The sequence below is a fragment of the Platalea leucorodia genome, assembly GCF_965183815.1.
Source record: "Platalea leucorodia genome assembly, chromosome: 7".
In the NCBI taxonomy this organism is placed as follows: Eukaryota; Metazoa; Chordata; class Aves; order Pelecaniformes; family Threskiornithidae; genus Platalea; species Platalea leucorodia.
This window is the reverse complement of record NC_138829.1, coordinates 27,181,908-27,193,621: the sequence shown is the minus strand read 5'-3', so window position 1 is coordinate 27,193,621 and position 11,714 is coordinate 27,181,908. Positions and strand designations below refer to the sequence as shown.

Here is an 11,714-nt window from a genome sequence, read left to right as displayed (position 1 = left end):
GCGCCAGGCGGGCAGGCGACGCGGCGGCCGGTAACCGCGGCAACGGGGCGGGTTGCCGTGGAGACGCGGCGGCAGCGGCGGTCATGGCGGGCGGCCGCTGCAGCAGCGGCTCCTCCCGCTCCCGCGGGCCGGCGGGGCAGGCGGCTGGGGCGGCTGAGGAGAAGCGGGACGAGGTCGCCGCGGCGCGATGGGAGGCTCGGCGGGCGGCGACCGCGGCGTCCCGGGCCGAGTGCCGCGAAGCCACCCGCCGGCCGGCCGGGAGCAAGGCGGCGCTGCTGTGGCGGCAGCCGGAGGCGGAGAGGGAGGCGGCGGCCGTGACGGCCCTGCTCACGAAGCGAGGCCGGGAGAAGGCGGAGGAGGTGCGCGCAGCCGGGCGGGCCCCTCTCCCCCCCGGCCTCCCCGCACGGCTGCCCGGCGCGCAGCCACCTGTAGCAGAACGCGCAAGGGCGGGTCCTGCCCCCGCGCTCGGCGCCGGCGGCCGCGGGCGGGACGCCGTTCGTTCCCTGCAGCCAGCGCCCGTCCCGCCCCGGCGCGGCAGGCGCGCGGGGGCCCGGCGGGCCGTGAGGCAGCAGTGCGCCCTGGCGGCGGGAAGGCTCTGGGCGGGCTGCGCTGCGAGGGGCAGGCCCTGCCCCCGGTGCCCTCCTGCCCCGGGCCCGCTCCCTCGCACGGGAGCAGGGCGTCCGGTTGTGATCCCCCTCGGCACAAGGGGGGAGAGCAACACACCGGGACGAGTCCGGGGGAGGGGCACCGAAACGGTCGGGGGCTTCAGCACACGGTGGACAAGAAGAAGCTGAAGCGTTTGTTCAGCTTGAACAAAGAGAAAGCTAAGGGAAATCCACTGGTTTTAGCTACCTAGAGAAGGTTTTAGAGAAAATAGAGCCAGACTCTGCTCAGAACACAATGAAGAAAAAGCAGCCCTACACTGTAGCTTCCATTTCCACTATCGCAGATTATTTCACTTTAGTCCTATTCCTACTTTTCTAAATCCAAATATCAAGCAGAACCCTTTTTCAGTTGGAAAAAGAAACTGAAAATGGAATTTTCAGTTAAAAAATTTCAGTTTAAATAAAATTAAATCAACATCCTATTTATTGAATAAGAAGATACAAAGCTCTGATCCCCAGGACACAGGTGAGGTCAAATGGTGGGAGATAATTTTCTTGCTCATATCCCATTGTTTTCTTTCAGCCTATCCAGCACAGAAGATCTTACTCAGACCTTTTTCCAGCTGCCGGTTTTTCCTTCTGTATGTGTCTTTTTTCTCCTTTTCTAAACTGCTTCTCTAGCACTGCACCACTATCCAAAACAGTAAGGAAGAAAGCCCTCTGTCCACATAATTTTAATTCTTCAGTAGAGTCACAGACCTGTTTGTATCTAATACATGTGGGTTTTTATAGTTTAAGATTACATTATTTTGTATGCTTAACACATATCAAACAGTTTTAAAAATGGTTTAATTGACCTGAACACTGCAAACGAGGGACCTTTCCTCCCTTTCTGTGTCTTCTCATAATTAAATTTTAAGAGAAGAAACAGCAAAGATCCCACAGTTACTGTTTCTTGATTTCTCTTTTCACAGATTGAGAAACTGAAGCAGGAGCTGATTGATTTGAAAGAGCAAGCGCAAGAAGAGAAGAAGAAGCTGGTGAACGAACTTTTCTCTTTGTCCTCAGAACAGTGGGATCTTCTGAGCAGGCTGAAAAGTCATCCTGATTTTAGTATGAGGAACAAGCTAGGGCAGTTAACTGTTACAGGTTTTGATGCAAAAATATTGCATGAAGAAAGAACTTGAAAAAGCCAATGGTGATGTGGGAGTTATCCCATGACTCTGCAGTATAATTTCAGATAGTAGTAGGAATATTTTATAGCATCTGAAATAGTATCAGGAACCAGCTGGGTAACGGTGAGGCCAGAGGCACAGCAAGAACATGTTTCATTTTTAATGAGATAAACAATAACTACTTTGAATTCTTTTATAGTTCTCCTTCATTCACTACTGTTGAACCAAGAATTCTTAAAAGAACTGAGAAAATGATTATTTGTTAATCTGGCTTCAATAAGAAGCACAGAACTGTGCTCATCTGCACTTTAAGACAGTTATCTCCCATCAAGCAGACTCCACAAGGAACTTTCTTTCACCCTCAGATTATAAAGAGCAGAAAAGGCTATAGATGATAGCTGTGGTGGGTTGACCTTGGCCAGATGCCAGGTGCCCACCAAACTGCTCTGTTATGCCCCTTCTCAACTGGACAGGGGAGAGAAAAAAATAAGACAAAAGGCTTATGAGTCGAGATACGGACAGGGAGAGCACTCAGCAATTACCATCACAGGCAAAACGGACTCAACTCAGGGAAATTAATTTAATTTATTACCAATCAAATCAGAGTAGGATAATGAGAAATAAAACCAAATCTTAAAACACCTTCCCCAAACCCTCTCTTTTTCCCAGGCTCAACTTCACTCCTGAGTTCTCTACCTCCTCCCACCCCGAGCAGCGCAGGGGGACGGGGAATGGGGGTTGCGGTCAGTCCATCACACGTTGTCTCTGCTGCTCCTTCCTCCTCACACTCTTCCCCTGCTCCAGCGTGGGGTCCCTCCCACAGGAGACAGTCCTCCATGAACTTCTCCAGCATGAGTCCTTCCCATGGGCTGCAGTTCTTCACAAACTGCTCCAGCCTGGGTCCCTTCCACGGGGTGCAGTCCTTCAGGAACAGACTGCTCCAGCGTGGGTCCCCCGTGGGGTCACAAGCCCTGCCAGCAAACCTGCTCCAGCGTGGGCTCCTCTCTCCATGGGTCTGCAGGTCCTGCCAGGAGCCTGCTCCAGCACGGGCTTCCCCCGTGGCCACAGCCTCCTTCGAGCACCCACCTGTTCTGGCACGGGGTCCTCCACGGGCTGCAGGTGGATATCTGCTCCACCGTGGACCTCCATGGGCTGCAGGGGAATCTCTGCTCCAGCGCCTGGAGCACCTCCTCCCCCTCCTTCTTCACTGACCTTGGTGTCTGCAGAGCTGTCCCTCTCACGTATTCTCTCTCTGGCTGCAGTTGCTGTTGCACAGCAGTTTTCCCCCTTCTTAACTATGTTATTCCCAGAGGCGCTACCACAGTCGCTGATGGGCTCAGCCTTGGCCAGCAGTGGTTCCATCTTGGAGCCGGCTGGCGGTGGCTCTGTTGGACATGGGGGATGTTTCTAGCAGCTTCTTCCAGAAGCCACCCCTGTAGCCCCGCTGCTACCAAAACCTGGCCACGCAAACCCAATACAATGAGGGTAGCTTCTGCTGAGTTTGCAGCATTTCTTCTAAAGATGAATTCCTGGTGTTTTTTAAAACACTGCAACTTGGTATAATTGCAGACATTCAGTTCGGTGTGATCTGTGTTTTATGTTACAATATTTGGTGATTGGTTTCTCTCATTTTGCTTTCTTCTTATTGAGAATTTCTGATTTGCAGGCAGACTATTATGCCCAACAAATAAAAGAACTGGAAGAGAAATTTCAGAAAAAAGTTAGAGAAATAGGCGAAATTCAATTAGAACTGAAATTAATAAAGGAGTTCCACAGACAGAAAGCAGCTGTGGAGAAAGAACTGGAAGATGTAAGTTTGTCATAAATAGGCATTTGCAATATTTCTGTAAAAAGCAACCTTTCTGCGTGGTAGCATAGAATTTGGGAGTGGAGGAGAACAGACATGGCCAGTCTGCTGGATTGTTTTCTTTACAGTTTACAGAGAGTGAGGAAAAGCACTAGCTGGGTAAAATGCAAGTTCTGAGGCCAGAACTCGCTTCTGTAATGGTCCAGTGCTGCAGGGTTGGTTTTGGTTTTTTACACAGTCACATGGAATCATACAAACATGTATGTGGATGGACTAGAACATCTAGTACACACTTTAAAGATATGTATGGAAGAGCTAGTAATTGACTATAAGCAGTTTAAGTCTGACTGATTTCTCACTACTCGGCGCAGTTAAGATGTGAACGTTAGTATTGTACCATCTTCTCAACCACATAAGCCACTTAGAATATAAAACTAGGGACTGTCTTTCACTAAGCCCTTATACAGCACATGACCTAATCAGAGATACTTTGGAGCTATAATACAGATATTAAGTAGAAGTATTGGCTGTAAAACAGTTCAGCCTGGGATAAAAAAGTATCCCATCTGACTGATGACATGAAAAAAGTGCCTCGAGCAATTCAAGTGCCTTGCTGACTCAGCTTTACTGGGATTTTTATCAACCACAAGAAAGGGTTTAGAAACAACACCAAATGCTTTCCGTGGAGACAAATGATTGGTCAACAGCATTTGGATTATTAATATAAAGCTACTTTTAAGCTAAGATATCAAATGCAAGTTAGTCAGGCATTTTTCAAAGAACACTTGAGGCGTTGGACTTTGAATGATCTTGATGACTGAATAATAGACTAAAGATTTCTAATAGATAGTAGTCTAATAGATAATAGTCTAATAAATAGACTACAGATTTCTAAAACTGAGCATTAAACAGAGTGACAGAGTGTGTGTGAGTGACTGGCAGTGATGTGACAATATGGGCACAGGTGAACTATGAAGGGGAAGGAAAGCAATAATACAAGTCAGAAGGTTAAGTGAATTTTATAAATAGCGTAAAAATTTGATGAAGACCATGGGTAGTGCCAGGAAAGACTACCAAATTCCTCCTTGAAGAGTACATCCACACTTTTAGTTATATGGCTGCAATAAAATGCCATTATTAAAGACATTTTATTTTTTATCATAGTTAAAAGAGAGTACGGAGATTTCAAACAGGAAACATCAGGAAATGATTGTGAGATTGGAGAGGAGGTAAAGACTGACAGGCAGTTAAAGAAAGTTTTATTAGAACAAAATGATTTCTGCCACTGACTAGTCTGGTTTATATAGTTCTCACAGTTCTTCTTTACTGAGCATTTTACAATTTCCCATGTCAAGTATGGGAACACAAGTATGATGAATGAGTTGGAGGCTAGGTGCAGCTTTCCAGGGAAAAACATGGGATGCCAGGATCCCAGAAAGGCCATATTCTCCACTTCCATCAGGTACTTCAGTGCCCTCGGGGGTTCATTCTTACTGTAGCAAGAAGTCGGGTGAGCTGAAAACTGCGGGTGTGATTTTAGAATTTACACTGTTTCAGGTTTTAGCTTCAGTGCCACAGGTCCCATGCAAAATTTAAACAGGCTTTTCTCCCTTTCAGAAAGGACTGGAAGAAGATGTTGAGAAAAAGCAAATAATGATGCCAGAGACTGCCCAGCGTGAGGCTGTTCTGTAAGAAACACTTGCTTTTCCCGTTTTCTACTTTTTCTACATTTCAGCGCTGTGTTCTAAATAAGTTGCCCATGTTGCCTTTTTGAAGGGCAAAATCAGTGATGACCTAGGCTGTTTTTATATTTCAAATGTCAAGATGATGTCAGCACTTACATTTAAATTGTAAGACTCATGCTGGTTCCAGGGCAGAACTGGAGGTAATATTATCACAACAGTACTGCTGTTTTCTTCATTCTCCCAGTCCAGACGTAGGACTAGAAGCAAAGCTATGAAAACTTGGTACAGACCTGTAAGAATTTTACAGCTTAGCTCTGAAATTAGGACACTGAAATATTGATTTTAATATAAAAAAAGCAAGAAAGGTGGTGATTAAAGCTCTTGGATTTTGTTTCTCTCTGTCCAGGCAGCTGAACAGCACGGGGAGAGAGGTGTTTAAGGAGAATGTTCGTCTTCACGGTGCATTTGCTTACCAGTTGAAAGAGACAAGGGAATTGCAGAAAATCAAACAGAAGTTAGAAGCAGACAAAACTCTTCTGTTACAGGAGAAGGTTTCTGCTCTGGTTTTAATTCTGTTTCATTCTCCAAGACGGGGTACATCTGGATACACATATAAATTTACTGAGGCCAACCTCTCCCCAGTCAGACACCTCCGAAGTTACTGAATTCGGAGTTGTCTGAAGAAGAGCTCTTATTCTATCTTAATTATGGAGGAGAAAGAAGGAAGGGTTTCCTATGCTAGCCCATTAAGATAGGTCTCTCTGTAATTTATACTACATACCACGCCTTCTTTATCTGGCTTCTCCTGTTAAACAAAGAATTGATCCCAGAGAATTATTCACTCTTCAATGTGAAGGTGCCAGCATGTTTACTACATTGTCAGTGTTGGGGGATAAAAAAACAAACCTCCAGATTTGGTGCAAATGAAATAAAAGCCCAAATATTTTCTTCTCATCTTTTAGGAAACCAATGAGGGTTTGATTAGAAAAAAGATCCTACAGATCAATCGCCAGAAAGCACAGATTGGAGATCTGCAGCGTAAAGTAGAAAAGCTGGAGGTGGCCTTATGTCGCATGACCAGAGAATCTGTGAGGGAGACTCAGGAAACACAGCATCAGGTGCTGATAGAAAACCAGGCAAGCATGGTGGAGATCAAGAAACTGCAGCAACTACTAGAAATGAAGGATCGGGAGATGAACCGAGTGAAGAAACTAGCCCGGAATATCTTAAATGAGAGGACTGAGGTGGAAAGGTTCTTCCTAGATGCTCTGGAACATGTGAAGCAGGAGATCATATCCAGTAGAAAGCACTATAAGAAAAAGGCCCAAACTGCCTATTACAGAAAAATGATGGAGGCATGTGCAGGGAAGGAAGAATTTCCCAAAATAAAAACATTCAGAAGCAACATAAATAGCACAAATAGTGTGTACAGAGACCTAGAGGAAGCAGAGAAATGCTACTGGTATTGAAACATCAAAAACTAGTGTCTATCTTCCTAGCACACCTGAAAAAACCCTTTGTGCGATAATCTTGTCTAGATTTGGAATGCTTGTGGAGGCTTCTGTAGCGAGAATAACTGTATGAGGTGTAATATCCTATCTATCAGTAATGACTTTGCGGGCACCTAATTTCAATTCAGCTGCCACTTTTTGGTCATTATTTCCATGGACTAAATTAAAGATAAGCTCAAAAGAGTTCTTTGCATATCCTGCCATGTGCCATGGAATTTGATATAGAATTTCCAGTATAGATGTTCTTCTGCAGTTTCCTTTCAATAATTATTGTTGCTTCTCTAATCTTTTTGGTTTTACAGACATTGCTCTTCTGGCATCGCTCTTTTGCTTTTTACTCACTCCAGTGAGCTAACAACACTGAAGCCTAAAAATTACAATTAAGATGCTAACAGCTCTTTGCTATGTTGCTGACCACTTTGACAGAAACATCCAGTAGATGGCAAATTCAGTCTTTTTTCAACTGTTCTTCCATATGTCAGAAGCCCCTGCTTTGCATTGTGCTTTCAAAGGCTGCTTTCCTAAAGCTTCATAATAATCTAAAAACTAAGCCATTACATGAAATAGACACTGACATATCAAAAACAAGATTGCATGCAGTACAGTACTGATTGACAGGATTACATTTTATAGTGAATAAAACAAAATCTCAGATTTATAAGTGTGAGTATCTCAGAATTCGTATTAGGATGCAGCTTAGTTTAAATTAGGGCTCCACATGCTGCAGTAGCCGGGATTACAGATCTCCAGTCTCCTGCTAGAAATCCGTGCCTACAAACTGCAGCAGTGTCCCAGCACTTGGATTTGAAGCCATAGAGTTAAGGTCCCCCATAGCTGAAGCTTGCATACATCCTTGGTGAGAGATCAGAAGTATCCTACTCCCAAATAAAATGCTTGCTTAGTATGCATTGGTTATTGAATAACTTAGTGACACACAATCAGTCAGAATGCTTTGTTCAGCTCAGGTTATATCTTATCTCAAAAATAACACAGCAGAAACACTTCATGAAAAATCAGAGGTGAAAGTAGTTACTGAGATCTAAGGAAGTTTCTCCTTCGAGCAAGAGAAGGGGGAGACTGGAGCCAAGAATGAAAATGGGTTATACGTATTGACCGTTTTATGTATGAACAGGAGAAGCAAGGGAAGGACAATGTACTTGAAACTAACACACGTTAGTACTAACCCTCCCTCTCCCAGTATTTATAACCACTACACGTGTAACAGAAATCATTGGTTTTCTTCTACTTAGTTTAGAGAGCCATGGATTTAGTGGTCAAAAAGACAGCACTGTGTGCTCAGATTTATTTTTTGAATTTACATGCTCTGAATAGCTGAACAAGAGCAATGCAGAGCTAGAATTTAAAACCTGTTTTATACATACAGACTCCATGAGAGATATGCCTTTGAAATTTTCTTCTAATACATTGATCTTTTCTGTGTTTTTCAGGGAAAAAATCCAGTTTGAAAAAGTGGATATCAGTGAGTTGACATGGGAACAAAAAGAACGTGTTCTGCGATTGCTTTTTGCCAAAATGAATGGCAGAAATCCATGGTAATATTCTGTTTCTTCAGTAGGTGAATGCTGAACTGTCACTGTTACAGGAGCTGGGCTGATTGATAACTCCAGGTCAGGGGATTCCAAGAAACTCTGCATCTAACATAAAAATCTAGCTAACTGTGTGGCTTGGTGTGAGATACTTTAACCTTTTGAAAAAATTGATATACTATATACTAATTTTGGACGTGCACCAGACTACTGTTAGATCTTTGTGTGTAGTATCAAAAGAAAAGCAAGTGGAAGTACATTTTGGTAGTGCTAAGGAAGAGAGGAGAAGTGAGGAGAATTAACTTTGCTCAGTGCAGTGGGATTAATTTTGTTCAGTCATTAATAAATCCCTATCCATCTTTACCAAACAAGTAAATAATGTATATTGTGGCAGTACCACTCCCCACATGTATTTCCTTTTAATAAGAGTGCCATAAAGCAATCTGCCCAGTATTAGAAAGTACAAATATCCACAAGTGGATTATTGAAAGTGTACTTATGCTATGGCTCATTGCTGTCTGCATAAGAAACTTGGGAGCATGACTTCAGAGATACCTAAAATATGGCTTACACTGGAAATTCAACATTCAAACAGCATTAAATATATTATAAGCCATGAACTGGGACATAAGAGGGCCCAAAGAGAAATCTAAAATGCTATGATTTTTAATGTAGCTTGGGAAGACCTAATGCTTAGGGTGGAATATCAACTTCTCTGTGTTAGAAGAGTTTATTTAATTTTTTCAAAATTAAATTTATGTTTTGTTCGCAAAAGTTACATTAATGGAATTTTAGCAAATTTTGTTAAGGTTATTACAGTGGAAGTAAGAAACGTATAACTAAATGATTCACCCATCAGCTTTTATGGTTCCAATTTATGCATGGATCTAACTCCTTTTATCGGTATTTGCCAACATACAAGAGCACACATAAGGCTGTAGAGTATGAAAGCTTGAGGAATGGAATACAAACACTTCATTTTAAGTTGACTTATGGTTAAACCCGTTTTTTTAAAAAAAACTTTTTGTTTGTTTGTTTCTCCTCATTCCTCTTTAATTGTAATGATTTTGCCACAGAATACAGAACTCCATAGTGAACTGAACTCATGTTTGATTCATAGCGCTGATTTTGGAGAGTGTACTGTAATAGCTCAGGTGCCCTGGCATTTCTTGCTTGCTGTTCATTTTAGAAAACAAGTTCGGTGTGGGATTGGAAACCTGGCTGAGCGTAAATCACCGTTAGATGATGATTACTTTGCTCTTGTGTCTTCCTCACAGGAAATACACCAGGGTTTTGGCTACTTCAGCTCCAGCTCCTGATGATACTAAAAAAGAAAGCAAAATGGGGTAAGATACTAAATTATAACACACTATCTAACATCTCCTCATTCCTGGTTATATATAAATGGATGCAATTGTCTCTCTGTCATCCTTCCCACTTTAGGATTGTGGGAATGTCTTTCATTTGTCTGAAGATCTATATTAGTGTGTCTATGCACAAAAAAAAGTATGTGTGACAAGAGAGAGGAATTTTTTATTTATTTTGAAATTTCTGGTCATGTTGATCTTTTAGCAGCAGGCATTTACACTCAGATCTCATGAAAAAAATGGATCTCATGCCCCCTTAATGCCTTCTCTTATTGAAAAGCAGCTTTATTATTTTTTGAGGATTCTCTTGTGAAGGGCCATGATCATACAAGGAGATGCATTTTCAGCTAGCACAGCGAGTTTTTATTAAAAGGCAAAATCTATTAAGCTGATGTTGCGTTCAGTATAGAATCACTTAGAGAGAATGGACCAGGATGAAGATTCATATGCCTGATTTCCAGATACAGACTCAAATACAACCATATAGCTAATTATAACACTCCAAGGCAAGCAATATCAACTTACCCTGGAGGAATAAGCAGGGAGGGGTTCTGGCATGCCATCACGTCAGCCATGAAGCAGTCAAGCACATAAACCAAAATGTAATACTCGGACATCAAATGACCAGATAAAGCTCATAAGCAGGAGCCCTGGAGGCATTGCTACGGAAAGACGAGAGACACCTCCTTTGGACAGGCAGATCGCTGCTTCCAGAAACAGGAGTGGAAGTGAGTTGTAGCCTTTTTTTTGTACAGACAGGGGAAAAAAAACAGAAGTGGAAGTCACGGGGCCCGATTCTCAAAGGTGGTTAAACTATTTTAACATAATTTTTGGACTTAAGAGTATCAAATAGCTTTAAGAATCTAGACTGCAGTGCCTTCTAGGCAAGAAACAATTTTTAATAGGAGACAAAGGGTCGACTATAAAATTGTATTTTAATAGAGTCTAAAGAAATTTATTATGAGATACTTTATACTTAGATTATACTTTTGTATAATATAGAAGATATTCTTTAGCTTGATTTTTTATAGCAAATGTTGAAATAAAAAGGAGAATAAACAGATGGGTAGAAAGCAGTAACAGCAGTGAGATGAGGCAGGTACATCATGATCAGGCAGCATCTGCAGCTTGATCCAAAAAGGCATTTCATTAACTAAAAAAGGCAGATACAAGATTTGTATTTCTAAACCATCGGTTTAAAAAATGCTGTTGGGAATGCAGATAATCAGCAAAAATGTTTGTGCACAAATGAAAAGACTATACAAGTGTCTCGAACAGGTCTGGAGAAAGCGCAAGGATACTCCTGCAATTCTTCAGGGAGCAGGTAAGCTTGATAAAGACTGCTTTTGTTACAGGAGAAGCTGGATTTTAGAATTTTTAAAGGAAAGATATAATGGGTTTTAATAAGACAACAGAAAAGTCAGAATAGCAATACTGATTAGGAAGAAAATTAAGGCATTTTGAAAGTGAATGACTGTAGACAATATTAGAGAATGTTAATTAGGATTCCTTTCTGAGGTGCATGAATGAATGCCAATGTCTTAATGGTGATTTACCTAGAATATTTTACCTTTGCAGCACAGAAAATACTTCTCCCAACCAAATATTCATTACACAGCAGGCTGAATTACCAGATTCATCATCTTCTGCAGTAATCCTTCCGCATATTCAGATGTTAACACCACAGACAGAGTAATGCAGCTGTACACTTTGCGTGAACAACAGCCACAGCAATTACCGACTCATCCGCACTTTTCATTTTGGAAGTTATCTTGTGAGCAAAGCTGCAAATTCTAAATCCCCTGTCTGCTGCACTGCTGCTTTGACTACGCATTTGAAATCCATCTGAAATATAGTTATTTTCCTCCTTCCTAAAGTAAACATTTTATTCTTTCCCAAGCCAGGAGCTCAGATGACCCTGTACAAAGCACTAGGATTTGGACTAGTGGTTAGAACTCTGTATATATGTGTTGCTATAATTTGATGAAGATATATTTTCCATTATAAAGTCATTTAT

The 11,714-nt window shown here is 42.2% G+C and overlaps 1 protein-coding gene across 1 annotated transcript; it reads left to right on the top strand.

Moving 5' to 3' along the window:
* The first annotated feature begins 1 nt into the window (after position 1).
* Positions 2-11,454, top strand: BBOF1 (basal body orientation factor 1). Its single transcript, XM_082318662.1, is given in 11 exon segments — positions 2-359; positions 1,580-1,645; positions 3,447-3,590; positions 4,752-4,814; position 4,816; positions 5,188-5,275; positions 5,679-5,823; positions 6,235-6,734; positions 8,232-8,336; positions 9,608-9,676; positions 11,276-11,454. Coding segments are annotated over 11 exon segments (1,575 nt in total). The 5' UTR covers positions 2-83; the 3' UTR covers positions 11,394-11,454.
* Positions 11,455-11,714: the final 260 nt, after the last annotated feature.